At 49.9% G+C, this 19,548-nt stretch overlaps 1 protein-coding gene across 1 annotated transcript in view; it reads right to left on the minus strand.

Annotated features, from left to right (window-relative positions):
• LOC145361273 (zinc metalloproteinase-disintegrin-like MTP4) overlaps positions 1-19,548 on the minus strand; it is a 73,034-nt gene that overhangs the window by 17,398 nt on the left and 36,088 nt on the right. Inside the window, exons 15-23 of the mRNA XM_080216904.1 lie at positions 15,809-15,911; positions 13,900-14,059; positions 12,901-12,972; positions 8,976-9,045; positions 6,572-6,674; positions 5,658-5,751; positions 4,641-4,712; positions 4,462-4,512; positions 2,342-2,431 (exon numbers count right to left, since the gene is read on the minus strand). Of these exons, the coding sequence (XP_080073030.1) occupies positions 2,342-2,431; positions 4,462-4,512; positions 4,641-4,712; positions 5,658-5,751; positions 6,572-6,674; positions 8,976-9,045; positions 12,901-12,972; positions 13,900-14,059; positions 15,809-15,911 (815 nt within the window). The remainder of the gene's footprint in view (positions 1-2,341; positions 2,432-4,461; positions 4,513-4,640; positions 4,713-5,657; positions 5,752-6,571; positions 6,675-8,975; positions 9,046-12,900; positions 12,973-13,899; positions 14,060-15,808; positions 15,912-19,548) is intronic.

The raw sequence follows: 19,548 nt of genomic DNA on the forward strand, positions 1-19,548 counted from the left end.
TGGACAGAGTGAATAGGGGGCAGCTGTTCCTCTTGGTTGTCGGGGCAGTTACGAGGGGACACAGGTTAAAAGTGAGGGGCAGGAGATTTGGGGGGGCATTTGAGGAAAAACATTTTTATCCAGAGGGTGGTGACAGTGCAGCCTGGGAGGATGGTGGAGGCAGGATGCTTCGCATCCTTTAAGAAGTACCCAGATGCATACTTGGCATACCATATCATTCAAGGCTATGGGCCAAGTGCTGGCAGGTGGGATGAGGCAGGTCAGGGTCTTTTATATGTCGGTGCAGACTCGATGGGCCGAAGGGCCTCTTCTGCACTGTCGTATTCTATGATTCTTCCAGGGCACCAGAAAGCAAAAATTCCAGTTTCTGTTCCAACCTTTGTGGTTTTCTCACAGCTTGGTATGGGCTCCTGCTCTGTCCAAGACTGCAAGGAACTACAAAGAATTGTGAACGAAACCCAGCCCATTGCACAAACCAGCCTCCCATCCACTGACTCCGTCTACACTTCCCGCTGCCTCAGAAAAGCAGTCAGCATCATCAAGGACCCTACGCACCCCGGACATTCTCTTTTCCACCTTCTTCCATCGGGAGAAAGATACAAAAGTCTGATGTCATGTACCAACTGACACAAGAACATCATCTTCCCTGCTGCCATCAGATTTTTGAATGAACCTACCTTATATTAAGCTGATCTTTCTCTACACCCTAGCTATGACTGTGACACCACATTCTGCACCCTCTCTATCATTCTCTATGAATGGTATGCTATGTCTGCATCGCATGCAAGAAACAATACTTTTCATTGTGTCCCAATACATGTGACAATAATAAATCAAACTGAAAATGAAATACCTTACTCTCAGCCTGTCCTCCCACACATTTAACATGGCAAATGCACCTCACCTACACTTTGGAGCATGGGAGGAAACTGGAGCACCCAGAGGAAACCCATGCAGACACGGGGAGAACATGCAGACTCCACACAGACAGTGACCCGAGGCCGGAATCAGACCCGTGTCCCTGGTGCTGTGAGGCAGCAGTGGTAGCCATTGTGCCACCCCAATATTGACCGCACTACAACCTCTGTTGTCCAGGAATCGATCATTCACAATTGCTTTGAGTGCGCTCAAGCAGCTTACAAATTCATTTACCTGCTGTCATTTGGCAAGCAGCACATTAAAGACACGGAATTTGATAAGGAAAATAATTTTTATCGCTGCTTTCTAATATTCTGTGGCTGTTTTATGGTAAATATTTATGTCGAGGCTGGTTCCCCTTTCACACAACTGTGGTCTGACAGTCTAATATAATTCCCACCTTCCAGGAAACTCTGGAATTGATTTGCCTTTGGAATTCCAGACTGGAGTGTTTACAGCGCACAGATTACACTGACAAAACTTCATCATCTCAGCAATGAGAATTCACACCTCCATTCCGATCACCATATTTTGGGTGAGGTCCTTAATTCACCAAGGAGAAGATGATGACGGATGCTGAGGTTAATTATAGGTGTGTGAAGGCCCTCGAGAAATTTCTTCACCCAGAAGGTGGTGAATGTGTAGAATTCACCACTGCAGGAAGTAGTTGAAGCCAAATTGTTGGATGATTCCAAGACAAAATTAGATGTCGCCCTTGGGGCGAAAGGGATCAAGGGACATGGGGGAAAGAGGGGATCATGATATTGAATTTGATCACAAGAATGATCGTAATGAAGAGCGGAGCAGCCTCAAAGGGCTGAATGGCCTACTCCTGCTTCTAGTGTCTATGCACTAAACTCACAAAAGTAAAATCAATGTGTGTGGACTACAGTGACTCTGGAAGGTGACCCACAATCACCTTTTCCCATATTCCAAATCATTGCCCAATCCTTCGCCAGTCTCCCATCCACTGACTCTGTCGACACTTCCCACTGCCTCGGCAAAGCAGTCAGCATAATTAAGGATCCCACACACCCCGAACATTCTCCCTTCCACCTTCTTCCTTCGGGGAAAAAGATACAAAAGTCTGAGGTCACGTACCAACCGACTCGAGAACAGCTTCTTCCCTGCTGCTGTCAGACTTTTGAATGGACAAACTTCTCATGAAGTTGATCTTTCTCTGCACCCTAGCTATGACTGTAACACTACATTCTGCACTCCCTCCTTTCCTTCTCTATGAACGGTATGCTTTGTCTGTGCAGCGTGCAAGGAACAATGCTTTTCACTATATGCTAATACATGTGACGATAATAAATCAAATCAAATCAAAACCTTCTCAAGGACAATTCCCAAATGCTTGTCTAGCCAGCAACACCCAGATCACATAGCCCCCCCCACAAAGAGAATGTAGAAATGGTCTTACCTTGGGCATGGGTGGCTGAGGGGGTTTGGTTGCCGGTGGAAGGAGGGGTTTGGCTGCCGGTGGAGGAGGGGGTGCCCTCAACCCTGAAGGCTGCAACAAAGCCCAAAAATGAATGAGACGCTGCCAGTGGACAAAGTGGGAGAACAAACACAGTACATTCATTTCACTCAGTCGCAGTGACAAACCTGATCAACTCCTCTTTGTTTGAAGACGGGTTGTCAATATTGGGGAATTGCAATCTTTCCTCCAGTGGAGGCTAATTTTAACCTGATCAGCCCAACTGCTGCCCCACAGTGCCAGGGACCCGGTTCGATTCTGGTTTGGGTCACTGTCTGTACGGAGTTGCACAGTGGTGGTGCGGTAGCACAGTGATTAGCACTCCTGCCTCACAGTGCCAGGGACCAGGGTTTGATTCCCAGCCTTGGGTCACTGTCTGCACATTCTCCCCATTTCTGCGTGGGTTTCCTCCGGCTGCTTTGGTTTCCTCCCACACTCCAAAGATGTGTGGGTTAGACGGATTGGTCACACTAAATTGACCCTGAGTGTCCTGAAATGTGTCGGGTAAGGGTGGGATTCGCGAAGTAAATGCGTGGATTTGAGGGGATAGGGGTGGGGAAGAGGGCCTGGGTAAGATACTCGGTCAAAGAGTTGGTGCAGACTCGATGGACTGAATGGCCTCCAGGGATTCTATGATGGAGATAAAATGGGCGGCTGATCCCTTTACACCCATTCCATTGCATAGGTCAATACTACGTGATCAAAGCAGCAACATTCCTTTTTTGGGTTTTCTTTGTAGTCTTTCCGGACAAATGAGTGACTTATCGGAACCCTACAGTACGGAAGGAGGCCATTCGGCCCATCAAGGCTGCACCGACCCAGGCCCAGGCCTACCCAGGCCCAATCCCTATAACCCCATGCATTTCACCTAGCTGGCCTCCCTGACATGAAGGGGCAATTTAGCGTGGCCAGCCATAGACTCCCTGCAGTGCAGAAGGAGGCCATTCAGTCCATCCGAGTCTCCACCTACTCCTTTACCGAGTATCTTATCCGGGCCCTCTCCCCCACCCTATCTCCTTAACCCCATGCATTTACCCCACAAATCCCACCCTTAACCGACACATCCTGGGACACTCTGGGTCAATTTAGCATGACCAATCCGTCTAACCTGCACACCTGTGGACTGTGGGAGGAAACTGGAGCAGCCGGAGGAAACCCGCGCAGACACGGGGAGAATGTGCAAGCTCTGCACAGACAGTGACCCAAACCGGGAATTGAACCCTGGTCCCTGGCACAGTGAGGCAGCAGTGCTAACCACTGTGCCACCGTGCTGGGCTCTTTCAGCCGGCATCTCAGCATATTCCACAACCACACTGATAGCTGACCTGATTGACTATGAGTGGGATGTGTCAAATGGATGTTGAAGGATATTTGAGTTAAAAAGTTTGGTTCAGAGAAGGAATTTTCTTTTGAAAATCTTCAGTTGATTGGTTCACACAGACTGTCATTATTAGGATGCACCTTCTTTGAATTTTGTGGAGTACAATTCTTTCCTTTAAACCGTGAAGTTTTTAGATTTATTCCAGGAGTGGAAAATTGGCTGCTTGGCTTCCCAAATAAAAATGATTGCGATCATACCAGGGTTCGATTTCCAGCTCGGATCACTGTCTGTGCGGAGTGGCACAGTGATCAGCACTGCTGCCTCTCAGTGCCAGGAACCCGGGTTCGATTCCCAGCTCGGGTCACTGTCTGTGCGGAGCTTGCACATTCTCCCCGTGTCTGCGTGGGTTTCCTCCGGGTGCTCCGGTTTCCTCCCACAGTCTGAAAGACGTGTCGGTTAGGTGGGTTGACCATGCTAAATTCTCCCTCAGGTGCCATTGTGTGGCGATTTTCACAGTAACTTCATTGCAGTGTTAATGTAAGCCTACTTGTGACAGTAATAAATAAACTCTCGACCTATTTGAGTGCACATCAGGTGGAGATGCCGGCAGTGGACTGGGGTGGGCACAATAAGAAGTCTCACAACACCAGGTTAAAGTCCAACAGGTTGATTTGGAATCAGGAGATTTCGGAGCGCAGCTCCTTCCTCAGGTGAGTACTCATCAGTCAAAAGGCTAACTTACCTTGCCCAGTGGTACGAGTGGTTTATTCGCCAGAGGTTGAGGAGGGCTTGCCTGCAAGAACAAACACAAGGCAATGAGTAGCCTGCTGGCTTATGAGGGCAGAATCCCAGCTGTGCCAATGCACCCAGAGTTACCCTGTGTGGGAAAGGAGAGGTACGTCCTTCTGACGGGACACCTACCTGGTGAGGCGGGCTGACTGCAATTGCTGCTGTGTAGGAGGCTGGAGGGGGTGGAGCGACCATCATTGGACCCTGAAACAGGAAGGTAAGAATGAGCAAATATAAACAGTGACTAAAGCGAAACAGTGTGCCAGACTGGCGAAGGCCAGTTCCTGTTGATCTGAGATGACAATGGGCTGACGCGCTGAAAGATTGATACAGTTTGTTGGCCAGTTAGAAGCCAATTGTGTTCTTGTGGGACGAGAACCACAGGTCTCAGACCAACTGCATGCTTGCACTGGGAGCTGCGATGGACTGAATGACTGAGTCACTTCCTTCAGTGACGTCATCTGGATGGGTTGTTTGCTCTCTGACTGAGCAGTCAGAAGAACCTGAAAGTAATCTGTGGTGACGTCCTCCCCGCCCCCTCACCTCCACTCAATACCAGCTGGAAGGCTCTCTCTCTCCCTCCTGGTTTCTTTTCTCTGAATATACGCACCGGGATTCTGTCGCCTTGCCCGCCACAGAGCGGGCGAGGAGCGGACAATACAAACGTGAAACCAAATGAAAAAATGAAAAGAAATGAAAACGTGAAGCTGTAAAATCGAGCCCACAGAATTCGTTCTCTTAGACTTGTTGGGCTTTCATAGGATTCCTACGGTGCAACAAGAGACCATTCAGCCCATCAAGTCTGTACTGACAACAATCCCCCCCCCCCCCAGGCCCGATCCCTGTAACACCACACGTTTACCCTGCTTGTCCCGCTGACACGAAGGATCGATTTTAGCACGGCCAACCAACCTAACCCACACACCTTTGGCACGTGGGAGGAAACCGGAGCACCCGGAGGAAACCCACGCAGACACGGGTCGGATGTGCAGACTCCACACAGACAGTGACCCAAGGCCGGGAATCGAACCCGGGTCCCTGGCGCTGTGAGGCAGCAGTGCTAACCCACTGTGCCACCCCGTGAACCCGCTCGCCTTCTCTGGATAAGGAACCCAGAGAGCTAACAGCTACACCCGTGCCAGGACTTGCCTTAGGAGCCTTGAACCTTGGTACTTGAGGAGTTGCTGGGGCGCTGTCGGTGTAGGCTGGATTCGAGAGCCCAGGCGTCGTAGGCTGCTGGGTCCTAAAGACACAAGCAGGGGATGACAGACAGAAGCCAACAATGCAACACCAACACTTCACAGTTCAACTGCTGACAATCAGGGAATCTATAGCCCCATCCCACCAAAGCTAATGGAACTCTGACCGGCTTCCCATGTTTTCCAGACCTGACACTGCTCCCTGCCGCTATGGGGTGGTCGAATCCCACCCTGAGAGCTCCCAGCTTGGAGGAATCATGGAATCCCTACAATGCAGAAGGAGACCATTCGGCCCATCGAGTCTGCAGCAATCCCACCCAGGCCCTATCCCCGTCATCCCGCATATTTACCCCGCTAATCCCCCTCAACACAAAGGGGCAATTTAGCATGGCCAATCCCCCTAACCCGCACACCTTCCGAGTGTGGGAGGAAACCGGAGCACCCGGAGCAGACACGGGGAGAACATACAGTCTCCACACAGACAGTGACCCGAGCTGTGAATCGAACCCGGGACACTGGCACTGTGAGGCAGCAATACTGACTATTCTGCCACCGTGCTGTCCACCTCTGTGTCATCATGCCAGCCACAGGCCACCCGAGCGGGCAGCGGGAAGCTTGGTTAGAACATCTCACCTGAAAGACTGTCCTGCTGACAGTGCAGCACTCTGTCAGTCCCAGGCCTGCGGCGAAGGCCCACGTTTCACTCTGAGGTGTGGGAATTAAAACTTGTTCTATCAAAACTGAGATATGACTCAGGCTCCAGATACCAAGTTTAGCAAGCTTTCGGGGCACAGTGCTGTATCTGGAACCTCTCCAAACCCACAAGCCTTCAACTGGACACACCCAAACATCAATAAAAATTACCTCGGAGTGGCTGTGCTTTTCACTGCGCGTCTCTTGTACACAAAGGCTGCGATTCCAAAGGCAGCGATGACTAATAGTACGACCAACACAATAATAACGATTGCTGCGGGGAAATAAAAAGGTCATTACTCCAGTGACACATGGTTAACAATTAAATCAAACAAAACACCAGGATCAGTAGACACAGTAAACAGAAGACCATAAGGTAAAGGAGCAGAATTCGCCCATCGAGTCTGCTCCGCCATTCAAACATGACTGAGGAGTTTCTCAACCTCATCCTCCAGTCTTTTCCCCATAACTTTTGATCCCCTCACCAATCAAGAACCTACTTATCTCTGTCTTAAAGACCTGGCCTCCACAGCCTTCTGTAGCAATGAATTCCACACATTCGCCTCCCTCTGGCTGAGGAAATTCCTCCTTCTCTCCGTTCTAAACTCTGCGTCCTTTACTCTGAGGCTGTGCCCTCAGATCCCAGTCTCTCCTATGAATGGAAGTATCTTCCCCACATCCAGTCTATCCGGGCCTTTTAGTCATCTGTAAGTTTCAATGAGATTCCCCCCACTGCGCCACCACCACCACCGCCCCCACAACCTTCCAAACTCTATCGAGTACATAGAAACATAGAAGATAGGAGCAGCAGGAAGCCATTCGGCCCTTCAAGCCTCAGATGGTGGCTGATCATCCAACTCCTTTCTTCCCTAAGCTTTGATCCCATTCGCCCCGAGTGCTATATCCAGCCACCTCTCAAATACGTTCAATGTTTTGGCATCAACTACTTCCTGTGCTCATGAATTCCACAGGCTCACCACCCTCTGGGTGAAGAAATGTCTCCTCACCTCCGTCCTAAATGTTCTCCCCTGAATCCTCAGACTGTGATCCCTGGTTCTGGACGACCCCACCATCAGGAATATCCTCCCTGCATCTACCCTGTCTGGTCCTGTCACAATTTATAAGTCTCATTCGTCTGAACTCCTGCGCAAACAATCCTGACCTGGTCAATCCCACCTGATACATCAGTCCCTCCGGAATCAGCCTGCTAAACCCTCGCTGCACTCCCTCCACAGCAACAACATCCTTCCTCAGAAAAGGGAACCAAAACTGCACACAATACTCGAGGTGCGGTCTCACCGAAGCCCTGTATAACTGCACCAACACATCCCTCCTTCTGCATTCCTGATTAGTTACAGACCCAGAGTCCTCAATCACTCCTCATACGTCAAGCGTTTCATTCCCGGGATCTTTCCCAGAACCTCCTCTGGACCCTTTCCAGGGCCAACACATCCTTCCTTAGCTGTGGGGAACACTGAGTTGTGGCGCTGGTGTTTGGGCTTTTCCTGGGCACGGAGAAGGGTGTCCACTCTCACAGTTCAATGAATTCAGACCCTCCCCACCGTAGCTCCTCCCAAGAATGCAACAACAACATAAAATTGCCCAAACCCACAAAGTTAGCAGTTCTGGGGTGAAGAGTTGTGTATTCTGTAACCAGAGGGAGCCTGACCCTGTGTTGTGAGCAGTTGGCATTTTTTGGGTATTTGAGGCTAAAATGCAAGGGTTGAGAAAGCCTACCGCCTCAGCCTCAGACGGAATCTCATACTTCCAGACTTGCTGGAGTGGCAAGATGTGAACAGGGATTCGAAGCAGAAAATCTGACTACACTTGGGATGGCATGGTGGTACAGTGGTGAGCACTGCTGCCTCGCAGCATCAAGGACCCGGGTTCAATTCCGGCCTCGGGTGTCTGTCTGTGTGAAGTTTGTACATTCTCCCCATGTCTGTGTGGGTTTCCTCCGGATTTCCGCCCACGCTCTGAAGATGTGCTGGTTCGTTGGATGGTTCATGCTAAATTGCCCATTAGTGTCCAGAGATGTGCAGGTTTGGTGGACTGGCCATGCTAAACTGCCCCTTAGTGTTCTGGAGCCAGCTCTGACAAAGGGTCATCCAGACTTCAAGCATTGGCTCCGTTCTCTCTCCACAAATGCTGTCAGACCTGCTGAGATTTTCCAGCATTTTCTGTTTTTGCCCCCCCGCCCCCCACCATCGCACCCCCACCCCCCCCACCCCTGCCCCACACCCACTTAGGTTCAAGTTACATGTGGAAAAATTCAGCCCACCTGTCCCCACAGGCTCAGGACAGGCAGGATTTGGGGTGGGGGTTGGGTGGGGGGGTGGGGGGGGGGAGGTGTGATGCCTCCCACAGCCAAAGTGCTGACCTATCAGTCTTGGGTTGGATATTTTGCAAGGTTCTCCAGTGTGGGGCAGCAAACCCAGCCCCCACCCCACCCCACCCCACCTCCCCAGCACCCACAAGGAGGGGAGAAAGCTGGTTTTACACAAGGTTGGGGAAAACTGAGCTTCTGATTGGTTGCTGATGTTCTGAGGGACTGAAAAGCCATGGTGGTTGGTACCGTATGAAGGAAACGAGCTGGATTGAGAGAAGCCAACTTCAAACTGGCACTCCTCCAGGTGATTACAGACCTGCAAGGTAAAGACAAAGATATCGGTTAGAGGCTGTCAAGAAGCTCGACACCATCCAGGACAAAGCAGACTCAATGGGCTGAATGGCCTCCTTCTGCACCGTAGGGATTCTACGATTCGATGGACTGCGGTGATTCAAGAAGGCAGCTCACCACCATCATCCCAAGGGGGCAACTCGGGATGGGCAATAAATGCTGGCATAGCCAGGCCCATGTCCCACGAATGAATAGTAAAAAAAATGCCCAGACCACAGCACACAGGGGTTCCTGCTAACTCTCACTCTCCACATTGCAAGAGATTTGAGCAGACAACTTGACATTTCAGGAACATGTTTCACAAACACTCCATGGGCTGGAGTGGGACCTGGGTACAACTTGACTTTACTAAAGGCACCCTCCAAATATAAAAGTTTGTTTATTCGTGTCACAAGTCGGTTTGCATGAACACTGCAGTGAAGTTACTGTGAAATCTCTCCGAGTTGCCACACTCAGGCGCCTGTTCGGGCACATTGAGGGAGAATTTGGCAGTTAACTAACACATCTTTCGCACTGTGGGAGGAAACCCGTGTAGCCACGGGGAGAATGTGCAAACTCCACACAGGCAGGGACCCAAGCTGGGAATTGAACCCGGTTCCCTGGCGCTGTGAGGCAGCCGCGCTAACCAATATGCACATGACTAAGAGGCACAGAAAATAAAAAATTTCCACCATGGTCTCTCTCTCTCTCTCTCTCTGCTGGTTTTGTGCGCTCTGTGGGGAGCTGAGGGCCAGGGCAGTGGACGTCTTATTTACTCTCAATATTTTGGCACATTGGGTGAGGATTTCAATCAAACGGTGCGAGGATGGAATTTTAAAACGGCGCTCTGAACTCTGCCCTTTCCGGAATGCAATGAGATTTTCAAAGAGGGAGCTGGAAGTCAAGGGTGGGGGTGTGGAGTTGGGGGCAGTGCAGGGGTGATGGCGGGAGGGTGAGAGCAGTGGTATTGTGGAATGGGTAAACATCTCACCTCCAATTCAGAGCTCGTTAATAAGAATGCTGAAATGATTGGTTTTGATACAGGTACGATAGGTACCGCCCATTCCGAGATCTGAACTGGTTGGACAATGTCGAGTCAGTGGTTAGCACTGCTGCCTCAAGGCACCAGGGACCCGAGTTTAACTCCCGGCTTGGGTCACTGTCTGTGCGGAGTCTGCACCTTCTCCCCGGGTCTGCGTGGGTTTCCTCTGGGTGCTCCGGTTTTCTCCCACAGTCCTAAAGACAGGCTGGTTTGGGTGCATTGACCCGAGGAGATGCTGTAATGTGGTGACGAGGGGAATTTCACACTAACTTCATTGCAATGTTAATAATTGTGACACTAATAAATAAACTTTAGATATGCAGGTTCGGTGGATTGGCCATGTGAAATTACCCCTTAAGTGTCCTGAGATATGTAGGTTAGAGGGAGATTAGTGGGGTAAATACGTGGGGCTATGGGAAAGAGTCTGGGTGAGATCCTCTGTTGGAAAGCTGGTGCAGATTCAATGGGCAGAATGGCCTCCACCTTGTGCTGTGGGGATACTATCCTGCCTGATTTGGTTTTCAAGATTCAGGGTCTGGAAGACGTTTACGGGAATCGACAGTTGAGCTGGGAACCTCAGGCCAGGTCCAGGGTCCACAACGTGAAGAATGGGGCGGAGGGAAACTGTCTCACACTGGATTTTATATCAGCTTCTGGAAACGATCAGAGGGGGCAGGAATCAACAGGAAACAGAAAGCTAAGGATGGCACGGCGTTAGCGCTCTCTGGCATTCCCCCCCCAGCCAGGTTCACCAGATCATATCAACAGGGAGAACAGAAGGAATTCTGAATACTATGTTCAGGAGGTGTTCCTGAATCTGCATCACCATATTCAATGGGAAGTAGATCATCCAGTCCCCACAAGTAGCAAATTCATGGGATCCACCCTCTAGAGTGCTCCCTGCTCCCAGAACCAGAAGGCGCTGAGTGAGGGATACTGGACCACAGGAAAACGGTCTGGCTTGCTCCGCGATGGGGACTCTCCATTCTCTGACTGCCGGGCACTTCCCGTCATTCCAAACGGTCCATTCAAAACAAACATCAAGTCAAAGAGAAGATATGTTGGAGGCGCGGCGCTCAGTAACAGTCAGACCCAGACTCAAGGTCGCGACACCAAGTTAACCTGTCAATGGTGTTTGAAGGGAGGGACTGAGAGAGAGAGGGACTGAGAGAGAGAGGGACTGAGAGAGAGAGAGAGAGTGAGAGAGAGAGTGAGAGTGGCAGGGGAAGGGGGAGAGAGAGAGAGGGAGAGAGAGGGGGAGAGAGAGGGGGGGAGAGAGAGAGAGACTGAGAGAGAGAGAGAGACTGAGACTGAGAGGCTGAGAGAGAGACTGAGAGTGGCAGGGGGAGGGAGAGAGGGAGAGGGGAGAGAGGGAGAGGGGAGAGAGGGAGCGGGGAGAGAGGGAGCGGGGAGAGAGGGAGCGGGGAGAGAGGGAGCGGGGAGAGAGGGAGCGGGGAGAGAGGGAGCGGGGAGAGAGGGAGCGGGGAGAGAGGGAGCGGGGAGAGAGGGAGCGGGGAGAGAGGGAGCGGGGAGAGAGGGAGCGGGGAGAGAGGGAGCGGGGAGAGAGGGACTGAGAGAGAGAGACTGAGAGTGGCAGGGGGAGGGAGAAAAAGAGGAGGAGAGAGAGAGAGAGGGGAGAGAGAGAGAGAGAGGTGGGAGGGAGAGAGAGGTGGGAGAGAATAAGAAAAAGAGAGAAAGAGGGAAAGAGAGAAGGAGACAGAGACAAATAGAAAGAGGTGAGACGGAAAAACCCGAGGGACAGACAGCGGGGGAGAGGTGGAAAGAGAGGGTGGCAGAAAGAGTGGGGGGAGAAAGAGAGAGAGAAGGAGAAAGGAGAGATACACTGAGAGACAGACAGAGAGGGAGAGAAAAGAACAGGGGAGGGAGACAGACAGACAGAGAAGGCAAGATGGAGACAGACAGAAAGAGAGAGAGAGAGAGAGCCAGAGTGGGGGAGACGGAGGGACAGACAAACAGAGGAAGAGACAGACAGAGGTAGAGAAAGAGAGAGAGGGTGACAGAGAGATTGAGAGAGAAAGAGGGAGAAGAAGAGACAGAGAGGAAGGGAGAAACAGTGAGAGACAGGGAGACAGAGCGGGGCGGGGGAGAGAGAGAGAGCGAAAGGGAGATAAGGAGAGACAGACAGAGAGGGATGCAGAGTGAAGGGGACACAGAGAAAGGGGACAGTGACGGGGAAGACAGATAAAGGGTCACAGTGAGGGAGAGACAGAGAAAGGGGACAGAGTGAGGGAGGGACAGAGTGATGGAGGGACAGAGTGAGGGAGGGACAGAGTGATGGAGGGACAGAGTGAGGGACAGAGTGAGGGAGGGACAGAGTGAGGGAGAGACAGAGAAAGGGGACAGAGTGAGGGAGGGACAGAGTGAGGGAGGGACAGAGTGAGGGAGAGACAGAGAAAGGGGACAGAGTGAGGGAGGGACAGAGTGAGGGAGGGACAGAGTGAGGGAGGGACAGAGTGAGGGAGGGACAGAGTGAGGGGGAGACAGTGAGCGAAGGAAACAGAATGGGAGAGACAGAGTTGGGGGGGACAGAAAGACAGACAAAGAGAGAGGGACAAGAGAATAGACAGAGAGGGGTAGTTAAGAGTAAATCAGAGCTAAGCATTGCCCAAGGCTGGATGAATTGGGGCATGAGCTTACAGTTGGCGTGGTGATCCCAGAATAGAGAAAAGTGTGCGGGGGGGGAAACAGAAATCTCGAAACCTTTCCTGAAAGAAGCTGGCAGGTTTGGGAGTTGAGTTTCTCAGCGGATGACCAAAAGGACACAGAGAGGTAACTCACCGCATGTTCAGGGCACTTCTTGGAACATTCGTCAGTGAGTGCAACAGCAGTACACTTGGAGTTGACACACATCTGGAGAGAGAGGGCAGGTTCATTGAGAATTTATTGAAAACCCAGATGAATTTCAATGACAAGTGATTGAAGACAGTCATTTCACATTTCTTAGTTCTGAAATTGACCAGGTCCCATCAACCTACTAACTTCCCTCAGGAATTAGACTGTGACCATGTGAACACTTCCACTGATGGAGGACAAGAGGCTGAGGGGCTGGGACTGTTCTCCTGTGAACCCAGAAGGATTAGAGATGATGCAGTTGACATTTTAACAGAATGACTGCTTCCCCCTGGTGACTGTGAGTCAAGTCAGTGACCAGATGACAAGAGGTTTTTGAGTCACTGGGACAACACTTGGAGATGCTGAGGAGATTTTTAATTTTTTGATGATCCGGAAATCTTAACTTGAAATCAGGTTGATTTTCAGCACATCATCATGAAGCTAAATGGATATTTTTTCTTCATTCATTCATGGGACATGGGTGTCATTGGCTGGGCCAGCATTTATTGCCCACCCCGAGTTGCCTGAGGGCACAGTTGTGAGTCAACCACATTGCTGTGGCTCTGGAGTCACAAATAGGCCAGACTGGGTAAGGATGGCAGATTTCCTTCCCTGAAGGACATTAGTGAAGCAGAAGGGTTTTTCTGACAATGCTTTCATGGTCATCAGTAGATTCTTAACTCCAGGTTTTTTTATTGAATTCAAATTCCACCATCTGCCGTGGCGGGAGTCAAACCCGGGTCCCCAGAATATTAGCTGAGTTTCTGGATTAAGAGTGTAGCGAGAATACCACCAGGCCATTGCCTTCCCGAGGCTGGAATTTACAGGGCATGGGACTAAACATGAGCCAGCACAGCCTGATGGGCTGAACAACCTCACTATGTTCTGTAATTGGATCAAGAAGAAAACAGAAATGATTGAGGGATTTCACATTCATTCCATTACCTTGTTGTCTCCACACTTTGTTCCATTTTGGACCAATCCTCTTATTCCCTCTCCATCCAATATAACTTTGCATCTTACTGAACCAAATGTGAGTGTGGCAGATCCGTAAGAGGGTTGCTTACTCCCACCAACACAGTTCAATTGCCCACACATAATATCCCTGTGGGTGAAGGCAGGAGAAAGTCAGAAGTCAAAGACAATTATTTCACAATTGAGATTGTTCTTCTCAATTATCTCACACATTTCCGAGAAAAAAGGACCTGCTGTTGAAGCTTTTCATCTTGCACTCATCAGATACACAAGAGTACCAGATTTAAAGGGAACAACAATTTAAAGTCATGGATGTTTACAGCATGGAAATAGGTCCTTCAGCCCAACTTGTCCATGCCACCCCTTTTTTTAAATCATTGAGCTCGTCCCAATTGCCTGCATTTGGCCCATATCCCTCTATACAAACTCATCCATGTAACTGTCTAAACGCTTTTTAAAAGACAGAATTGTACCTGCCTCTACTACGACCTCTGGCAGCTTGTTGCAGACACTCACTACCCTTTGTGGTGTGAAAAGATTGTCCCTCTGGGCTCTTTTGTATCTCTCCCCTCTCACCTTAAACCTATGCCCTCTAGTTTTAGACTCCCCTACCTTTGGGAAAAGATATTGACTATCTCGTTGATCTGCGCCCTCATGATCTTTACAGACCTCTATAAGGTCACACCTCAGCCTCCTACGCCTCAGAGAAAAAAGTCCCAGTCTATCCAGCCTCTCCTTATAACCCAAACCATCAAGTCCCGGTAGCATCCTAGTAAATCTTTTCTTCACTCTTTCTGGTTTAATAGTATCCTTTCGATAATAGGGTGACCAGAACAATTTATACTGCATGAGAAGGAAAGGCTGATGAGTTGGCAGGTGGACTCTGATTGGTCAAGACTTTGACATGGGCATTGAACCATCTGCCCGCCCCCTGCCCCCCCCCCCAAAGGATTTAGTTTCATTGATAAAGGAGAAATGCTCATATGTGCTCCTTCAGTTGGCAAGGAGCAAGGTCCCGTGCGCGCATTCACACCCCTGTGGCTTCTAGTATGTATCAGTGGGCCACACTGCAAACCCAAGCGACAATCTGAAATTGTTTGTTCATGTGATTCTCAGCCCAATCTGGATTGTTCAGTCAGTGAAGTCCAAACACACAACCACAAAAGGAGCATTACCATGCATTTTCCAAAAAAAAATCCCAAGAGCTTACCGGGGGGTGTTGGGGGGCGGTGAAGATGTGGGGGCAGCCATTCCCGGGTCCATTGCCCCATGGCAATGCCTCTGCCAACCAAGGGCCATGGGCCAACTTTGGGCAATTGGGACTAGCTTAGTGATTAAAGAAAAAAGGGTGGCATGGACAGGTTGGGCCGAAGGGCCTGTTTCCATGCTGTAAACCTCGATGACTCTATCACCAGAATTGACCTACTCAGTTTGAATTTACACAAAGTCTTGGCAGTTAACTAACCCCTGGTGCGTTTGCCATGGCCGCACCGCTTGGTCGGACTGAAGTTGATGCAGTTTGTTCGATGGAGAGGCTGAACAGGAGAGCATGAGCAACTCAGATTGAAGTGAGTGGTGGGAAAGATTTTAATCCATCCCAGACCAAGGGTTTCACAGACTGATAAAACCTCAGGGCCGGGCTTTACGTCCTGAAACCGTAAAAATCTCGCTCGAGGTCGACAGACCTTCCCACACACTGCCCCGCGCCCGCTTCAATTTCCTTGGTGGGCAGGGCGGTAAAATTCTGACCTCAAACTCAGATGACGGATGCTGAGCACCAGAGAAAGAGAAGAGCTTTTAAACTGCTTGGGATTACCCGAGTTGGGAGCAGAGTGAAACTGAGGAAGGAATGGGGGATGTGAAGGTTCAGCATACTTACGAACTTTTGCAGGCTTGGTAACGAGACCCTATTTTCTGACAGAAACTGAACTGATCACCCTGCGAGTTCCGTCGATAACAATAGTCAGGGCCTGACTGGACACCTGTCAGCAATAGAAAAACTCAGTCAGTTCCATCAGAATTATCAATCACAAGGAATTTTATTTAACCATCTGACACCGAACAACACTGGTGCAGAGAGGGTTCAAATCGACAGCTCCCTCAAAGTGGCCACACAGGTCGATCGAGTATGGGACGCTGGCCTTTATTGGTTGGGGCACTGAGTCCAAGTGTCATGTTGCAGCTTTATAAACCTCAGTTGAACCAGCGCTTGGGAGTTTTGCGTTCAATTCTGGTGGTCACATTACAGGATGTGGAAAGGGTGCAGAAGAGATTTACCAGGATGCTGCCTGGATCAGAGGGTATGAGCTCTCAGGAGAGGCTGGACAAACTGGAGTTGTTTTCTCTGGAGTGGCGGAGGCTGAGGGGAGACCGGATAGAAGTCTATAAAATCATGAGTGGCACAGATAGGGTTGACAGTCAGAATCTTTCTCCGAGAGCTTAAATGTCTAATATTAGTGGGCACGTACTTCAGGCGAAAAGGGGAAAGTTCAAAGGAGACGTAAGGGGTCAGTTTTTTCACACCAAGTGCTAAGTGTCTGGAATGCTGCCGAGGGTGATGGTGGAAGCAGATACAATTGGTTTGGTTTGATTTGATTTGATTTATTATTGTCTCCTGTGTTAACTTGTTGTGAAAAGTATTGTTACTTGCACGCTGTACAGACAAAACATACAGTTCATAGAGAAGGAAAGGAAAGAGTGCAGAATGTAGTGTTACAGTCACAGCTGGGGTGTAGAGAAAGATCAACTTAATGTGAGGTAGGTCCATTCAAATGTCTGACAGCAGCAGGGGAGAAGCTGTCCTTGAGTCAGTTGGTATGTGATCTCAGGTTTTTGTATCTTTTTCCCAACGGAAGATGCTGGAAGAGAGAATGTCTGGGGTGTGTGGGGTCTTTAGTTATGCTGGCTACTTTTCCAGAGCAGGAAGTGTAGACAGAGTCAATGGATAGGAGGCTGGTTTGTGTGATGGATTGGGCTACATTCATGACCTTTTGCAGTTCCTTGCGGTCTTGGGCAGAGCAGGATCCCAGGCCAAGCTGTGATACAACCAGAAAGAATGCTTTCTGTGGTGCATCTGTTAAAGTTGGTCAGAGTCGTAGCTGAAATGCCAAATTTCCTTAGTCTTCTGAGAAAGTAGCGGCGTTGGTGGGCTTTCTTAACTGTAGTGTAACTGGAGGGGCTTTTAGATAAGCACATGAATATGCAAAAAACAGAGGGATACGGAGCAAGGGCAGGCAGCAGTTTCATTTGGCATCATGTTTAACACAACAGGGTGGGCCAAAGGGCCTGTCCCTCTGCTGTCCTATTCTATGTGCAAGTGAATGACATTCACAGCAAGAATGCAAGTGGTGGGAAACTGGAGAAGATGATTTGGTCCTTTGAGCCGATTTCACACCCAACATGTCCACAATTGCTCTTCTGTGTCACCTCCACTTGTGGCACAGGCCCATCCAGAGACCTATCAGGCTCCTTGACAAACTTACTTAACAACTGAGTGAACACAGCCTTCTGGGATGGAGAATTCAAAAGGTGCACCACCACCACCACCACTACCGCACCCCCACCCACCCACATCCCACCCACATTCCCCCCACCCCACCCCACCCACATTCCCCCCACCCCCCCACATCCCCCCAACCCCACCCCCCCACATCTCCCCCCACCCCACCCCCCCACATCTCCCCCCACCCCACCCCACCCACCCACATTCCCCCCACCCCACCCACCCACATTCCCCCTACCCCACCCCACCCCACCCACCCACCCACATTCCCCCCACCCCACCCCACCTCCCCACATTCCCCCCATCCCACCCCACCCACCCACATTCTCACCACCCCGTCTTCCTCCCAGTGAAGAAATTCATAGGACATCGAACAGTACAGGCCCTTCAGCCCTCGATGTTGTGCCGAGCTATATCCAAACCCAAGACCAAACTATCCCACTCCCTATCATTCTGGTGTGCTCCATGTGCCGATCCAATAACCGCTTGAAAGTTCCTAAAGTGTCTGACTCCACTATCATGGCAGGCAGTGCATTCCACACCCCAACCACTCTCTGAGTAAAGAATCTACCTCGGACATCCCTCCTGTATCTCCCACCATGAACCTTATAATTATGCCCCTTAGTAACAGCTACATCCACCAGAGGAAATAGTTTCTGCACGTCCACTCTATCTATCCCTCTCATCATCTTATAAACCTCCTCCGCTCAAAAGAGAAAAGCCCCAGCTCCTTCAACCTTCCCTCATAAGACCTACCCTCCAAACCAGGCAGCATCCTGGTAAATCTCCTCTGCACTCTCTCCAATGCTTCCACATCCTTCTTATAGTGAGGTGACCAGAACTGCACACAATATTCCAAATGTGGTCTCACCAAGGTCTGGTACAGTTGCAGCATAACTCCACGGCTCTTAAACTCAAACCCCCTGTTAATAAACACTACGTGGGTATGCCGGCGTTGGACTGGCGTAAACACAGTAAAAAGTCTGACAACACCAGGTTTTAGTCCAACCTATTTATTTGATAATATACTCGCAAGCTTTCGAGGGGTTACCCTCTTCGTCAGGTGAATGGAGAGTTTTATATGCTTTATATGCTCTGTCTGAGGCCAGAACTCTCCATTCACCTGACGAAGAGGGTAACCCCTCGAAAGCTTGCGAGTATATTATCAAATAAATAGGTTGGACTAAAACCTGGTGTTGTCAGACTTTTTACTGAATAAACACTACCACACTATAAGCCTGATCCACTTCAGTGGCAACCTTCAGAGATCTGTGGATATGGACCCCAAGGTCTCTCTGCTCCTCCACATTGCTGAGAACCCTGCTGTTGACCCAATTCAACATTCAAGTTTGTCCGATCAAAATGAATTCCTCCCCATCTCTCCTGTAAATGGCCCAAACCTGATCATCAAACTCCTGGTCCGAGGCTCTGTCGCTAGGGGAAGCACCCTCTCAGGATTTACCTTCAGAATGTTATTTCCTGTTAGATTACATCAGGTTGCAGCAAAAGTTCTGTAACTTCAGCTGGTCAGTTCTTCCGTCCTTAATCACAAGTGACTTCCTTCCCCATTTCGTTTTCACAATTCTTGCTTTGCATTTCATAATTCTTTTGAAATTATTCATCCATTTTTGGTGAACATTACGTCTGTCCCTGACGCAACACTTAGTTTCCATGGTAATTCATGTTGCAATCCATCTTTGCCAAAGGAGATTAGAAAAAAGTTGCAGAGTGAATTGTAACATTTTCAAAAAATCATTCTTGGGACGTGAGCGTTGATGGCTTTTATTGCCCATTCTTAATTGCCCCTTGAGAAAGAGTTTCCTTCTTGAACCGCTGCAGTCCATGTCGTGTAGATCCACCCATAGTGCTATTCAGGAGGGAATGCCAGGATTTGGACCCAGTGACAGTGAAGGAATGGTGATATACTTCCAAGTCAGGATGGTGAGTGGCTTGGAGGGGAATCTCCAGTGGCAGTGTTCCCATGTGTCTGCTGTCCTTGTCCCTCCTCGGTGGTAGTGGTTGTGAAGATGCTGCAGAAGGAGCCTTGGTGAATTCTTACAGTGCATCTTGTAGACAGTATGCACTGATGCTACTGACTGTCGGTGGGGATGGGGGGG

This window comes from Carcharhinus amblyrhynchos, chromosome 34, assembly GCF_965287045.1.
Source record: "Carcharhinus amblyrhynchos chromosome 34, sCarAmb.v2.hapA, whole genome shotgun sequence".
Lineage (NCBI taxonomy): Eukaryota > Metazoa > Chordata > Chondrichthyes > Carcharhiniformes > Carcharhinidae > Carcharhinus > Carcharhinus amblyrhynchos.